The sequence below is a fragment of the Dendropsophus ebraccatus genome, chromosome 10, assembly GCF_027789765.1.
Source record: "Dendropsophus ebraccatus isolate aDenEbr1 chromosome 10, aDenEbr1.pat, whole genome shotgun sequence".
NCBI lineage: Eukaryota > Metazoa > Chordata > Amphibia > Anura > Hylidae > Dendropsophus > Dendropsophus ebraccatus.
This window is the reverse complement of record NC_091463.1, coordinates 94,496,653-94,514,004: the sequence shown is the minus strand read 5'-3', so window position 1 is coordinate 94,514,004 and position 17,352 is coordinate 94,496,653. Positions and strand designations below refer to the sequence as shown.

Genomic DNA, 17,352 nt, shown 5'->3' with positions numbered 1-17,352 from the left:
AGCTGTGGAGTGATAGGCAGCAGAATTTGCCATTTATATTAAATCAGAGCAACCAGTAGAGACCAGAACTGTATACTGGCAAGACCAGGTCCCATGCGTCAAATCGGTGGAAGCTTGTTGACACTTGGGGCAGGGCAACAATCTGTCTGGGGCTAAAGGATGGGGAGAGATATTGAACACATACATCACTCTATGGATAAGCCTGAAATGTGTCTTCCTCCGCCTCTCACTAGGTACCACCCTACGAATAGTTGCCCATCCTTACAAAAAAAAATTTTGTAACTTATTGTAGATAAATATGGCAGCCCACTTAAACATACTAGAACTCAGCAGATCAGCTGTCATGTCCTCCAATTATGCAGACAAAGAGGACAAAGATGGATTTGCTGGGGGGGGGGGGGGTCATGGCTTCTTCTGAGCTCTTATAGACTACTAATTTCTGCATCTTCCTTTCTGCAATCTGTAGGAATTTTCGGTTGATATTTACATGGCAGCATCTTGGACCAGAGTAGAGGCTGTTATACACAACCTAATAAGAGTGCCAATCTCCTAGATCAGCGATCGTTTATTGAGCCTATTACACAGCTCAGCATTAGGTGGGCAGACCTAAAAGAATGATCGCTGTATATATTAAGAGTGTCTGCTCCATAGGTTTGTAGACATCCTGTACGTTGCAAAGTCAAGAAAGAAACATAAATCCATCCCGATTATCCCATTATGAGATATTTTTGGGGTCCTTGGGTTTTTATCCACACTCCTGAAATTGGCCCTAATATGTTTATGCTTGAGCAAGATTGTGAGCTCCAGCAGGGAATGGGTCTATGTGGCCAGTCTGTGAGGAGCACTGATGGGTATACTGGAGCTGTATAACTAGACATTATCTGATATCCCAGTGCCCTCTGATATGTGTGGACTTCCAAATGACCATAATTTGCTATGTTATGTTTTCACAGCTAAATTATAAAAGAAAAGACATTGCACCGTTCCCCTCCATTGTTTTATCACATGTATAATGGAGGTGAAGAATGAGACTCATCATGGGTTCATTTTAGTGGGCTTCTCTGACATGCCTGACATTCGTATTGCTCTCTTATCTATCATCATGACAGCGTACATCATCTGCATTGTAGGAAACTTCTCCATTTCCATGCTTATCATATCACAACCTCAACTTCATACCCCCATGTATGCCCTAATGGGGATTCTGGCATTTGTAGATATTTGTTTGACATCTATTACGATTCCACGGGCCTTGTATGGTCTCATCTCTGGAGACACCTACATCTCCTTCCATGGCTGCTTCCTGCAGCTCTTCTTCTTCCTGGCAGTCGGTAACATGGACAGTTTCCTTCTGGCAATCATGGCCTTTGATCGATACTCTGCAATCTGTCATCCATTGCGTTACTTAAGTATCATGAGTAGGAAGACATGTATCTGCCTGGTGGCCTCTTCATGGGTCATCGTAAGCCTTCACTCAGCTCTGTACACGGTCGTGAACTCTTCTCATGCCTTCTGTAAGTGGGTCATACCTCACTACTTTTGTGATTTGCCTGTGATAATGTTGTTGTCCTGTTCAGTGCCTTCTAACCTTGAGCAAATAGGAGTGTTCATAGAATACAGCATCATAATCCTTGGCCCAGTGTTCTTCATCTTGGTGTCCTACATACTGATCATAAGAGCCGTACTGAAGCTACAGACCTCAAAAGGAAGATGGAAAACCTTCAATACGTGCTCCTCTCACCTCACCATTGTCACCATTTACTATAGTACAATCTTATTTATATATTTTCGTCCAAGCTCCATCTACTCTCCAGCCAATGACCGGGCAATTAGTATAGTGTTTTGTCTTTTTATCCCCATGCTTAACCCTTTTATATACAGCCTGAGGAACAAGGAGGTGAAATCTGCTGTAAAGAAAGTTTTTCAACAAGCTTCAAGCTAAGAAATGTTAGTAGATCCTTAATCTGGTGGCCGCAGGACATTGTTAGTCTAATTAGGGAAAGATTAATAAAATTACAAACTGACCTAAATGATAATTCATACAAAATTCTACAAAGTTTGTGTAATTTAGTTTTTTGGGGGGAAACGGAGTGGGGGGGGGGGGGCATGGAGAGAGATGTAAACCTTCATCAAGATGAACTGTCGATGGACTCATAGACCACCCTTGGCTATAAAGAATGGGCTAACAGTATACATACTCCAAAATATTACATAGTTCATAAAATAACCAGTCAGGTTCATCTTAAAAACCTTTTGTCTTGACTTGAGCGCAACCCTCAGCTCATGGGGTGTGATCTTGACGGCGCCAGTAGTCAGGTTTTTTGGTTTCGTATCTTGTTTTTTCATTTGTCTGAAGACTGTCCTATTGCTTGCCACACCCTTTCTGTTCCCTGCATAGATCCCAATGGTAACTTTACAATTAACCTTGTTTGGCTTATTTTGGCTGTTTTTGTGACTGGCAGGTCTCCTTGCCAGTCAGGGTGTGTTGTTATCAGGTGCCTGTGATTGGTGATTAGGGGGATGGTGCAATCACGTTCTGTACAAGACCCCTGACCTCATATAAATCTCCAGGGTATTAACCCCTGGATGGCTATTGAGTTTGCATTGAGTTTTCTCTCTTACAGCTAAGCATCCCTGCTGATTTCACAGAAGTAAAGTGCTTCATTTGATCAGCACTCTGCTCATCAAGACTGCAGCTTTTTAGTGCTGCTCCGCTCCCTGCCGCTCTACTCCTTGTGCCAGGGAAAAGCTGAACTCAATCCTGGGAAATTGGGAGAAGTTTCCCAGGATTGGATCCAGCTTTTCCCAGCATCCTGGGAGGACTGGCAGAGAGCGGAGCAGTGCTGAAAGGCTGTGGGCTTGATGAGCAGAGCGCTGATCAAATGAAGCACTTTGCTTCTGTGAGATCAGTGATTTGCGCATCTCTGGTCCCTGTATTACTCTGTTTATCTTTCCTGGCTTCTCTGATTCTTGGTTTGGTTTCCTGACTTTCCTTGTTATCTGTCTGCCCTGACCTCTTGCAGTGGTTTCTGACTAGTCCCACTCATTTCTGACGAGTCCCACTTTAAGCAACTTTCAAACTTTACTTATCAAGGGTAAACAATGACAAAAAGTGCTCAAAATCTGTAATAATGATCCAACAGTGAAGTAGGTAAGTTGATCTAAGAAACAGTAACAGGTGTCAGGGACCGGATAGGAGGGCCCCTTGCCTAATGTACTAGGTACTCTGCCAGCATGTGGTGAAGTGTTTTTTTCTAGTGTTGAAGAACAGTGGTGTAGCTACCATAGAGGCAGGGTAGGCAGCTGCTATCGGGCCCATGCAGGAGGGGGGCCCGGGGGAGAAGATAAGACCCATCCTTTCTACTGAATCCCTTATGTACTCTAGTGTGTAAGTGACCTAATGTTTACTTACATACTGCAACACAAAAAAGGGTTAATAAGCAGAAGACAAAGAGATCACTGCACTGATAACACCTGACCTATCAAGTAGAAAAATGTGCTGAGCTCCCTGCAGAGGTCAAGGGTTATCAGTGCACCAGCTGTAAAAAAAAATATCCCCTTGTCTTTTGAACTTTGAGTCACTTACACACTGCAGTTCATAAGGGGTTAAGCAAAAGGTAGTCTGCTCCTGTACCCACGTATTTAACCATAAGGACCCCTAATGGGCCCTTATACTTAAAAACAGTGTACTGACAGAGCAAGAAGCCATTGGCTCTCTGCTCTGCCAGTCACTCTTGTGGCTGCAGGAGGGATTCTGCCTCTTGCCACAAGTGATTTTGTTTTTTGGCCACATCACAGAGTGCTTTGTGTTGTGCATAGGGGATGGGGACCCCTTACAGTTTTTTGCTATGGGGCCCCATTAATCCTAGCTACGCCCCAGTTGAAGAATATCCTCGTACTCACTTATAGATGAGTCCAAGTTATCTGACCCAAAACTGCCTTCTGCCCCACAGGTTTCCATCCTACTAGGGTAGTACGAGTCCCAGGTCTCTGCTCTGGGTGGATCTGGTTGGTAGAGTCCTTCCTACTAAGCTGCGCACCTGTCAGTAGAGAGCGGCTTTCTGGCTCTGTGCTCTACTGCAGGTCAAGTCTTGAGTTATCCGTCCCTTTTCTCTAAGATGGTCAACTGTCCTGTTTTAGAATGTAAACCAACAACGTAGGCAAGGGTTAAGACCCCCGATTTCCATAGGGGTCTAATCAAGCAACCCATAGTGATTGGGTAACTAGCTTGTAGGAACAAAATATGTACACGTCTTGCCTGGCACTAACTAACAACTTAAGGGAGGTAGTTACTATAAAAAGGGAAGTGTGTGTGTAGCTAGACCTAGTGTTAGCTGCAGTTGTGCTGTGAGAGTGTGACATCTATTTGTTGGAGTAAGGTACAGCGGCCTCCTGTCCTAACCTGTGACACTAGAGTGAGACACTTTTACCAAGGTGTAAGAAGAGAAAGAAAAACAGAGCACACTACATGTGGCCATACTATAGTCCGTGGTTGTCCGCAGTGCCTTAGGACTGTTTGTGGCAAGCAGGCAGGGACAGTGGGTGGGGAAGAGTTCAGGGTTTTTTTGTCTGTGTCCACCCCATCCCTTCCCTGGCCGAACTCTACCTGTGGCCGTAGCACCTACTATGTTAATTCAGAAGAAAAATAACCATCATGAGCAAGATGCCAAATGCCCCATAAAAATACAACGTCCTATCACAAGAATAAGTCCCATTATTTTATTAGCCTTGGCAGACGCTGCCTGGCACTGATAACTATAGATGAGTTTACTGTCCACCAATATTGATAAGTCCTTCACAGTAACAGTTTTACCCAGTGTTTTAGTATTCAGGTCATAATTGTACATTTATTTCTATAGCCTAAGTACATAACTTTATAGTTATCCACATTAAACATCATTTGACATACAGTATCTCTTCCCAAGCCTCCAGCTTCCCCAAATTCCGCTGTAATATTATATTATTCTCATCTGTGGTGATTACTTCACCCAGTTTAGTGGCATCTGCAAATATTTAATAGATAAGATATAATTGACATTATCCCTAATTAGGTAATCTCTGATTGGATTGTCCTCTGTAAATACAGTAGAGAAAAAAGATAAAAAGGAAAATATTTTTAAAAATATTAACAAAATATAATACAAACAAAAATAGAGATTGTGACGCAACAAATGACTCCCCAACAAGCCCTGTAGGTGATCAAATCAAAGCGCTAAGGCTCTTAGAAGGTGAAGAAGAAAAAGCAAAAAAAAACGCAGAAATGAAAATTTGCTCTGTCCTTGAGGCAAAAATCCATTGTGTCCTTAAGGGGTTAATCAGCCTCCTCCACCATTACACTATTATTATTTCTAAAGGCACCAAAAAATTTAGGTTTTTTTTGTTATTTATGTAGGTAATTAATGTATTACTATTTTTTACATGGTTCTGTTTGTACAATAAACATCAGTTGCTATCTCTCTGCCCCATCCCTCCAGCTTCTTCATTTTCCTGTGTAGTATGTTATCCTCCTCTGTGTTGATTTCCTTAAGAAGCTTAGTGTTATGTGAACATTTTAAAATTCTACTCTGTAATCTCTTAGCAAGGTTATTAATATTTAAAAAAGATGCCCAATGCTGACCCAATACCAGTATGTGGTATCCCACAGATTACTGCAATCCTTCCAATACTGCCCCCCATGATGCCTCACTATACCTGTGCCCCAAAATGAGTAAGATGAGTAAGACCACCACCTCTTCCTCTGGACTCTCATCGGCTTCAGTCCATGTGGAGTCTAGGACCTTGTCATCACTCCTCCCATTGTCTTCCACTAATGGTGGTTTTACACGGAACGATTTATCGTTCGAATTTGCACGATAATGGTCATATTCGAACGATAATCGTACGTGTAAACGCAGCGAACGATCAAGTGACGAGAGAGAAATTGTTCATTTTGATCTTTCAACAACTTCTAAAATCGTCGTTGATCGTTCGCAAAAAATTCGCAGATCGTTCCACGTAAACAGTCTTTCAACGATTTCACCTATGTATGAGATAGGCTTAAGCGTTCGCAAAACGATCGCAAAACGATTTTTCCGTACGATGTATCGTTCCGTGTAGACGCTGATTATGATAAAAACATTGTTGATTCTAAATCGTTAATTACTCCTCTCTGCTGCCGTCCACAGCTGTCTCCACACTGAAGAAAGTTGCAGCAAGTGGCAATTTCATCATCAGTTGTCCTGTGATGGTACAGTGTATAAGGGTCTTTTTACACACACACAGTGGCAGACATATCACTTTTGCAGCCTGTTCAGCTGCACAGGGGCCCAGACGAACAGAGGGGCCCTCCAAGTTCGGACTCTGAGCCTCAGCCTAGCGGGCCCCTCAACTGCTCTGGGCCCCATCGCATAGGTTATATGTATAGTCCGTCTACCCATGTACCAGGCGGCTGATCAGATGCCCTGCCGCCCGCCAACAGCTGCAGCCTGCACCACATACCGCACTCGTCTATTGGATATGTGAGCCACGGCCAGGCGCAGCAGCACAACTCTCCAGCCCTGTCTCGGGACGTGCGCACCAGTGACGTCACCTAGTGGACGTACATTGGCAATCGCGGCATTGGGCATCCTGATGACCCTGAGGACCACTGGAGGTCAGGTGGGGTATTGTGTGTGGGGATGGGGGTCATGCAGAATGGTTAGGATGGTGGGGATAGGGGTCAGCCAGGATGGGTAGTGCTTGGGGATAGGGGTCAGCCAAGATGGGTAGTGTGTGGGGATAGGGGTCAGCCAGGATGGGTAGTGCTTGGGGATAGGGGTCAGCCAGGATGGGTGGTGTGTGTGGGGATGGGGGTCAGCCAGGATGGGTGGTGTGTGTGGGGATGGGGGACAGCCAGGATGAGTAGTGTGTGTGGGGATAGGGGTCAGCCAGGATGGTTATAGTGTGCAGATGAGGGTCAGCCAGGATGGGTAGTGTGTGGGTAAGGGGGCAACCAGGAATATGGTGGCATGATTTGCTTATGGGGGGCCAAGGCAAATTTTCTGCACAGGGGCCCTATGCAGTCTGTGTCCGCCCCTGCACACACAAATATCTGACAGATTATCTGACAGATTTTTGAAGCCAAGGCCAGGAACAGACTATAAACATGGAACAGGTCATAAAGGAAAGACTGAGATTTATCCTCTTTTCAAATCCAATTCTGCTTTGGCATAAAAAAATCTGTCAGATAATCTGTGTGTGTAAAAGGATGATTAGGCTGGTTCACCCGTGGCATTTATTTAGCATTAATCACAGGTTTTTGCTATGATTTTGATGCTATTTTGCCACAAATTGCACAATTGTGGTAAAATAACACAACTTTTTGTTGCACTTGCATTAACCAAAAAGTGGCGCTATTTTACCATGAATGCAGAATTTGTGGCAAAAAAAATGCTTAACGCAAAATAAACGCAACACGTGGATTTATTAACCACAGCAGTTATTGCCTTGGGCTGTGTTCACGCTTGGCGTTCATTGCGTTCATTTTGTGTTCATCATGTGTTTGTGACACAAATTGCACAATTGCAGTAAGCAACATTTTTTAAGAAAATGTTGACATAGTGACGGCAAAACATGACACTATTTTACTGCGAGTGGGTAATTCATGGTAAAAATGCATTATTAACGCAAAACTATCGCCATGTGTGAACGTAGCCTAAAGTAATAAGTGATACGGCTAATAAATACGATGGTTGCACTTTTTGCCTAACTCCGGCAACACTTGAATTTATTGGCCATATTAGTTATACAGGATAGGGGAAAAGTAAGCCCGTACCCCCAGCGTTCTCCGTATTAAGCCTCCAGCTTCTATATTATATATAGAGCCGCAGGTACGGCACATGACCCGTGTATTCAGCAGCAGAATGGCGGCAGGACACGTAACCGGGCCTGGCTGTGATGCCTGTGGAAATGCCCACTGCAATAAATTTTGTCGATTGGCTGCTCACAAGTGCTGTTGCACATTCTGGTTTTTTGTCTGTACTTTAGCCACAAGCAGCATGCAACCTGCAGTGTGAACAGAGTCATAGATGTGCGGGCAATTTTTTCTTTTTTCTGCAGAATGTGGGGGGTGTGGCTACCTCCTGTTGGCTTGCACTCCACCCATGTCCCAAGGCTGCTATAAAAGAGATCATTTGGCTCCTATCTGCCCAGTTGTAGGCTTATTCAGCCCAGGAGAGGCCATTGCTAGTGTGAAAATGCTAGAGTAGGGACCATGTCTCGAGGACGCCTTAACGTGCCGACATGGTACACTATCAAATAGTTTGCTAAGATCAACACTTTTTAATATCTACAGAGCAGGTGTTTACCGTGTTTGTACGCTGGGAGGAGTATATATGGTAAGCCCTTGCACCTGTTGGTTGCTGTTGCACCTTCTGTTTTTTTGTCTGCTCAGAAGGCTGTCAACAAACTTTTTTTCAACTATGAACACCAGACCCAAACATGTGGATTTGGGCACAGACCTTGACTTTACCGTCCAGGTCTGCTTAACACTAATGGGGACCGAATAAAGGCCTTGGGTTGCCATGACAACATATTGTATCTCTATTATAGTATAATAATTAAAAGAAGAAAGATCACGGTACCTCACCTCTAGTGTGCTCAGGTGTCCGCATCAATAAAGTTTAGCAGGAGGTGAGATGCCGTGATCTTTCTTCTTTTGTTCATTGTACTATTGGACCCCTTAATCACTGATACGTTAAATTACTGAGCACCACTGAGTGGGATCTGTAATAGATAGCGGCCGCACAATTTGACCTGTCAGTTTTAAGTGTGGCCACATGGAATTCCATAGAAAACAATGTTATTTGATTTTTCACTTAATAGCGGCCGTTGTTGCAATTCTGCAACAACGGCCTTTGTTTATACTTTGTGTGAACGTGGCCTTAAAGGGGTTATCCGGTGCTACAAAATATGGCCACTTTCTTTCAGAGACAACACGACTCTTGTCTCCAGTTCAGGTGCGGATTGCAATTAAGCTCCTTTCACTTCAATGGAACTGAGTAGCAAACCCCGCCAAAGCTGGAGACAAGAGTGGCGCTGTCTCTGGAAGAAAGTGACAATGTTTTTTTAGCGCCGGATAACCCCTTTAAAGGAGTTATCCAGGATTAGAAAACAGAATGGTCATTAAGGTGTTAATAGTCAAACTAATGAAGTATATGTAGCTTACCTAAGTATATGCTATACAAGTATACATTGTACACAGTCGAGACCTATTCACACTACACTTAAAGGGAACCTGTCACCCCCCGTGCCGGGGTGACAGGCTCCCGACCCCCCGCTAGAACCCCTTATATTTACCTGATCCTGCCGGGTGACGGAGATTTCAGCGCCAGAAGCCCGGCGCACGCTCCTGAGATGAGTCCGATGCCCATAGAGAAAGAATGGTGAGTCCGACGCTCATCTCAGGAGCGCGTGCGTCGGGCTTCTGGTGCTGAAATCTCCGTCACCGGACCGGATCAAGAAGCGAGACCAGTGGCGGATTATAATATGGCCGGGGGGGCCCACGCCACTGACTCTCTACCAGGGCTACCAGGGGTGTCCCGTCCTATCCCCGGCAGCGCGCGCATCAGAGAGGTCCCCGTGCGCCTGTGGCTGTGACTTCCGGCGCACGGGGAGCTCTCTGATGCGTGCGCTGCCAGGGATAGGACGGGACACCTCCTGCTGGCAAGAGGGGGACCATCTATTAGGGGGGGGAAGAAGGGGACTATCTATAAGGGGGGGAAGAGGGGGACCATCTATAAGGGGGGGAAGAGGGGGACCATCTATAAGGGGGGGGGGAAGGGGACCAGCTATAAGGGGGGGGGGGGAAGGGGGACCATCTATAAGGGGGAGGTAGAGGGGGACCAGCTACAAGGGGGGGGAAGAGGGGGACCATCTATAAGGGGGGGGGGGGAAAGGGGGACTATCTATAAGGGGGGGAGAGGGGGACCATCTATAAGGGGGGAGAGGGGGACCATCTATAAGGGGGGGAAGAAGGGGACCATCTATAAGGGGGGGAAGAGGGGGACCATCTATAAGGGGGGGAGAGGGGGACCAGCTATAAGGGGGGGAAGAGGGGGACCATCTATAAGGGGGGGAAGAGGGGGACCATCTATAAGGGGGGGGGAGAGGGGGACCAGCTATAAGGGGGGGAAGAGGGGGACCATCTATAAGGGGGGAAGAGGGGGACCATCTCCTATAGGATTAGCACCCTCCTCTCCTTACATCCTCTGTGCTGCTGTGACCTCCCCTATAAGATCAGCACCATCTTCTCCTGACATCCTCTGTGCTGCTGTGACCTCCCCTATAAGATCAGCACCCTCCTCTCCTGACATCCTCTGTGCTGCTGGGACGCTGTGACCTCCCCTATAAGATCAGCACCCTCCTTTCCTGACATCCTCTGTGCTGCTAGGACCCTGCGACCTCCCCTATAAGACCTGCACCCTCCTCTCCTGACATCCTCTGTGCTGCTGTGACCTCTCCTATAAGATCAGCACCCTCCTCTCCTGACATCCTCTGTGCTGCTGTGACCTCTCCTATAAGATCTGCACCCTCCTCTCCTGACATCCTCTGTGCTGCTGTGACCTCTCCTATAAGATCAGCACCCTCCTCTCCTGACATCCTCTGTGCTGCTGTGACCTCTCCTATAAGATCAGCACCCTCCTCTCCTGACATCCTATGTGCAGCAAGGGACCAAAAATCATGTTTATTGGGGACAGCATTGGGGGGGGGGGCAGTAGTGGATTATAATGTGGGCGGATTGACCGGGGGGGGGGCCAGGTTGGGTGGACAGCCCGGGGCCCAGGGTACATTTAATCCGCCACTGAGCGGGACCCGATGCGATCAGGTAAGTATAGGGGGCTCTAGCGGGGGATCGTGAGCCTGTCACCTGGCAAGGGGATTGATAACAGGTCCTCTTTAAAGCGGTTGTTCAGTTTGTAGTGTTTTTGCCTATTACATACAGAATATGAAGCCTTATAGTTTTCTTATATACAGTACGTTTAAGATTCCACTTACCTTTTTTATACTGGTGCAGACGGCCTCTTTCTAGTAAGAAAAACTGGTGCAGCCCACAGATTACTCCATAGTAACAGTCATGTGACCCTCTACACACTACATGTTAGGCTAGGTTCACACTGCGTTTTCAGCATCCGTTTAACGCATCCGTTTTTTGAAAAAAACGCATGAAAAACGGATTGCAAAAAACGGATTCATTTGTGTGCATCCGTTTTTCCATTGACTTCCATTATAAAAAAAAAACGGATCCGTTTTTTTTGGCGGACCAAAACGGACCAAAAAACGTTGCTGACCCTATTTTTCTGGACGTTAAAAAAAACGGATCCGTTAAACGGATGCTGAAAACGCAGTGTGAACCTAGCCTTACCACTAAGCATTTATCTAACCAGTGACATTTATAGAGAAGCAGAATGTCATATCCGGCAGTGATATACAGTATATATGTATATTATTTTTTATTTTTTTTACAGTTAACTTTATTAACATCATGACAATGTCACTTAGACGTTTCTCTAGCACATCTCACAGATGGTCGGATTGCGATCTGGGGAATCTGGAGGACGAGGTACCACCTTGATCTCTTTGTCATGTTCTTTATTACTGAACAATATCTGCATTGTGGCCCCCAGGCATAATCCTGCTGACCGCTGCCATTAGGGATTCCTGCTGCCATGACAAGGGGACATAATGGTTGTATAATGTTTAGTTGGGTGGTTTGTGCCACAGTAACATCCACATGATACCAGGACACAAGGTCTCCAGCAGAACATGGCCCATCACACTGCCCCCGCCATCTTGTCTTTTTCACATAGTGCATCCTGGTGCCATCTCTACCCCAGGTAAGTGATACACACGCACATGGCCGTCCACATGAAGAGAACGTGATCAATCAGACCAGACACCTGCTTCCATTGTTTCAGGCTCCATAGTAGACACTTTCTGTGGTGGTCAAGAGTCAGCATGGGCCCTCTGAGCCGCAGGACCTTTTTCATCACTTTTCTCTACAGTAGTTCTTCTGTAGGATCAGCCCAGACAGAATAGTCTTACCCCCATCGCACACACATACACATGTCCCCATGACCTGCCACCTGGATTCCTGATTGTCCTTCCTTGGTTACTTTTGGTTCATACTAGATCAGGGATGGGAAACCTTCGGCCCTTCAGCTGTTGCAAAACTACAATTCCCATCATGCCTGGACAGCCAAAGCTTTGCTTTGGCTGTCCAGGCATGATGGGAATTGTAGTTTTGCAACAGCTGGAGGGCCGAAGGTTCCCCATCCCTGTACTTGATGAACATCTGGAGATGTTCTGACCCTGGCGCCTGCACATCCCTCTTTGTTCTTTGTCACAGTTGCTCAGATGCCAACATTCGCCATTCTTGTCCTTCACTTCACGTAATAAACTTATTGGTCACTTTTAGCAAAAGGGTCAAAGCATTTGTAGGGGATGATGGGCCTTATATTACCTCCACTGTGGTCATCATTACTGCCCTATAACAGGAGCATTGGCACCACTGGAGCATTGGTAGCTAAGTATTAATCATCTAAGGGATTATCCAATTACTTTGTCTAATAGAGAAAACTATAAAGAATATTCTACAATTACACATCGACGTCTCATGTCATTAATTCTTTCTGGAATAATGATGTTTTCGCTCTGTAAATGAGCTCCTGTAATTGGGTGCTGTGGGAGATGGATCCTCCATGGATTCCTACGATAACTTTATAAACCCTTGGTTTGGAATTGGATACAGATGGTCAACAGGCAAATCCTCTGGTTCCCGTATGTTTCTATAAGACAAGTCCATTCACAGAGATGTGATGCCGGATGTTCTGCATCAAACAAGTCAGGTTTCCATGTTGTGTTTGCTATGAACCAGATGCTGCCCCACAAATATTGATACCCAAGACGATCGGGGGCTGTAACTAGATGTCTGGTTGTTCAATGCTTGATACAGAACTCATCATTGCTGTTTCCTCCATGTTGTAAAGTGACTTCTGAAGATCTTCTGGTAAACATATGGTAGTCACAATTCATAGTTCTTGTGAAATGAGGGATATAGTAGATCACAGATGGGCCGTGAGTGAGACCAATGACCTGGGTATAGTGCATCGGCCACTGTTCCAGTGTGGACAGGTGTGTTTAGTCAATACAATACACTAGACTACACTTTGTAAAGTGACATACTACTGGAATAACATAATTAAAGGGCTATTCTGCCCAAAGTAAATTCTTATTATGTTGCTGCCCCTGGTGAGAACACAACAAGCATCTTATTCTTACCTTTCCACGCGGCCCCCCCCTGATGTCCTCCTACATCATTTTCGGGTCCCTAGCAAAGCAATCCCTCCTCCAATTTCAAGCCGATCACCTGGGCGCAGTCCCATTTCTGTCACCTGGGCGTGGAAAGGTAAAAATGGGCGATTTCCTAAATTTTACTTTAGACAGAATACCCCTTTAGTGATTGTGCCTCTGTATGAACACCACATGCGTAATTTCACCTTCATGGATGTCAATACTCCAGCTCATCCAGGTCGTATCATTAAAGCGACTCTGTACCCACAATCTGACCTCTCCCCCCCCAACCACTTGTACCTTCAGATACCTTTAATCAAAGATCTGTCCTGGGGTCCATTCGGCAGGTGATGCAGTTATTGTCCTAAAAAACAACTTTTCAATTTACAGCCCCGTGCCCTATGGCCGTGGCTTAGATTGTGTATGCATTAGGCTGGCACCATCTCTCCATCCCTCCTCCCCACCCTCTTCTTCATTAGGAATGCCACTGGAACATTTTCTCCTGTGTTAACATTGCACAGGTGTCTTAACAATCCAGCCCATGTTCAGTATTCACACAGCTGAGGAATAGGAGACAATCTGCCTGGAGCATTCCTAATGATGAGGAGGGCGGGGAGGGACAGAGAGGTTGTGCCAGCCTAATGCATACAAAATTTAGGCCACGGCCATAGGGCACGGGGCTGCAAGTTTAAAAATTGTTTTTTAGGACAATAACTGCATCACCTGCCGGACCCCAGGACAGATCTTGCATTTAAAGCAGCTATCTGAAGGTACAAGCAGTTTAGGGGGGTCAGATTGTGGGTACAGACTCGCTTTAAGGAACGGCTGCTGGAGACTGGGGGACCACAAATGAAACGGCATGCATTTTCTCCAGACCTGAATCTCATAGAAAACCCATGGAATGAGCTGAGTCACTGTGTAGAGGCTGGTACACTAAGGGGGACATCTATCAAAGGTACGCCAGGGAAAAGGTGCAGATTCGCCCCTTCTCCCTGGCGTACGCCTCCCATACGCCTGGCTCGCCCGATGGGCGTGCTGGCGGAGCTTGGGGGTGGTAAGGCGTGGAGGAGGCGTGGCCTCCTCCGGCACCTCATTTATCATGATTTACGCCTGCTTGCAGGCACAAATCATGATGCAAGTCAGGTGTAGATTCTTTTAGTGAATTCTGCCGCGAAAAAAGGGTGGAGCTTGATATATGTACAAGTACGCTGGTCTTCATAAATCCCCCCCTAAGTCTTTATCCCAGAACTTTAATGACCCGAGGGCCGTGGCCATGGCTCAGCAGTCAATAAGGCGATTTGTGAACAGCATGTGACATCGTTGTTAAGCGTTAATTGATGTTGAGAAATTTTATTAAAACAATACATTTTTTGGTGACAAATTCCCTTTAAGGATCCATATTGTACTATGCTAGGGAATTTTTTTTAATACACAACCTTGTAATCTGTCACAAGCTTCAAAAGGAGAGGGGCCCCTAACGTTCCCTTATCCCTCTGAGCTAGAAGGCTTTGCAGAGGCTTTTATACATAACGTAATACGAGTACCAATCTCCTAGATCAGCGATCCTTTATTGAGCCTATTACACGGCTCAGCACTAGATGGGCATATGTGAACGATTGATAGCTGTATATATTGAGAGTGTCTGTTCCATAGGTTTATAGACTTCCTGTAGGTAATGAACAGACATAAATCCTTCCCATTCATTATATTATGAGATATTTGGGGCGTCTTTGGGTTTCTTTCCACACTCCTGAAAGATACTAGTACGGTAATAGTAAGGTAACCGATGATGATATGACATGATATTAGCCTCATGTGTTTATGCTTGAGCGAGGTTGTTAGCCCCAATAGGAAGTGGGTCTAAGCGGTTATAGTCTGTGATCAGCAATGATGGGTATGCTGGGGACATATGAATACTGGGACATTAGCTGATATCCCAGTGCCCTCTGATACGTGTAGTCTTCCACTGACTATGATTTGTTATGTTATGTTTTCATAGCTGAACACGTAAGAGAAGAGGTACTGTACCGTAGCCTTCTATTGTTTTATCGCGCTTATAATGGAGGTGAAGAATGAGACACATCATGGGTTCATATTTCTGGGCTTCTCTGATATGCCTGACCTTCTTCTTCCTCTCTTTTCTGTCTTCATGGGAGCGTACATCATCTGCATTGTAGGAAACCTCTCCATTCTTATACTTATCATATTACAAACTCAACTTCATACCCCCATGTATGTCCTGGTGGGGAATCTGGCATTTGTAGATATTTGCTTGACATCTATTACCATTCCACGGGCCTTGTATGGTCTCATCTCCGGAAACACCTACATCTCCTTCCATGGTTGCTTCCTGCAGCTTTTCTTCTTTGTGGCAGTCGGTAACATGGACAGTTTCCTTCTGGCAATCATGGCCTTTGATCGATACTCTGCAGTCTGTCATCCATTGCGTTACTTAAGCATCATGAGTGGGAAGACATGTATCTGCCTGGTGGCCTCTTCATGGGTCATTGTGAGCCTTCACTCAGCTCTGTACGCGGTCATATCCTCCTCTCTGGGTCTCTGTAAGTTTGTTATACCTCACTTCTTCTGTGACTGTCCTGTGATATTGTCATTATCCTGTTCAGTGCCTTCTGACCTTGAAATGGGAATGGTCATTGAAACCAGCATCATAATCCTTGGCCCAGTGTTCTTCATCTTGGTGTCCTACATATTAATCATAAGAGCCGTACTGAAGCTACAGACCTCAAAAGGTAGATGGAAAACCTTCTCTACGTGCTCCTCTCACCTCACCATTGTCCTCATTTACTACAGTACAACCTTTTTTATTTATTCTGGCCCAACCTCCGCCTCCTCGTCAGCCTATGACTGGGTGATCAATTTAGTGTCTTGTCTTTTTATTCCCATGCTTAACCCTTTTCTATACAGCCTGAGGAACAAGGGGGTGAAATCCGCTGTAAAGAGTTTCACCGCAAGCTTCAAGCTGACAACGCTCCAGTCACTGATTAGCTGAGCAGGCAATCCATAAGTCGGCTCAGGTAATTTCCCTCCCCAAGTTGTGGCGATATCAGAATTTGGGGGAAAATGAGTTCCAGCGGGGTCCCAGAGCCTCTGATGAGGCTCACAGAAGTATGGGGAGAGGTAAGTAGGTATTGTTTATTATGTTTCCCCCTGCCTGCTGAAACATCATTTTCGCCAGACTTCTCCTCCGATTTGGTGGCCACAGGACATTATCATTCTTATTAGGAAAAAAATGAATAAAATTGCAAATTGCCCAAAATTACCATTTGAACCATTTGTACAATTGTTGTTGGGTTTTTGTTTTTTTTTTGAGAAATAAGGGGAACATGGAGAGAGATGTAAACCTTCTGATTACCAAAGCAAGATGAACAGCGAATGGACAGACAGGCCACCGTTTACTATATAGAATGGGCAAACAGCATACAGACTTCTAAATGAAAAAAAGGAGCTGCCGGGAGCTTCGGGAGAATGAGAGAGGCGACGGAAGTTCACGAAGCCTCTCTCATTCTCCAGAAGCTCTCCCGGCAGCCGAGCGTCTCCAAGCCTCTCCGATGAGATGCTCGCCTGCCCGGGAGAGGTTCAGGGATCTCCGTCTCCGGTGCAGTACGGGATGCGTGCCGATGCCGGGAACGGCCCAAGGTGAGTTAAATGTTTGTTTGATTTCAATTTAGCTGCAGTTAACCGCTGCCTGACTGCAGCAGGGCTGCAGTCAGGCAGGGGTTAACATTTTCCGGCATACAAGGCGAACCCCTGACAATCTTAAAAGTCAGGGGTCGTCTTATACGCCCAGTCGCCTTATATGCCGGAAAATACCTTGAACTGGTTGTTCATTTACTCTTTGATAATATTGACAAGCCTGTCACACTCAGTTTTACCCAGTGTTTTATGATTTAACACATAGTTGTACATTTATTTATTTTTATGGCCGAAGCACATAAATCTACATAAAACATCATTTGTAGCGATGAGCGTACCCTTGGCTACTTGGGTTCAAAGAGTTAGGCCAAACCAGAAAAAAAAAAATAT

General features: G+C 45.5%; 1 protein-coding gene across 1 annotated transcript; it reads left to right on the top strand.

Moving 5' to 3' along the window:
• The first annotated feature begins 1,012 nt into the window (after positions 1 to 1,012).
• On the top strand, positions 1,013 to 1,942 carry LOC138766588 (olfactory receptor 1f45-like). Its single transcript, XM_069944179.1, has one exon. The coding sequence runs from the start codon at positions 1,013 to 1,015 to the stop codon at positions 1,940 to 1,942; it is 930 nt and encodes a 309-aa protein (XP_069800280.1).
• Positions 1,943 to 17,352: the final 15,410 nt, after the last annotated feature.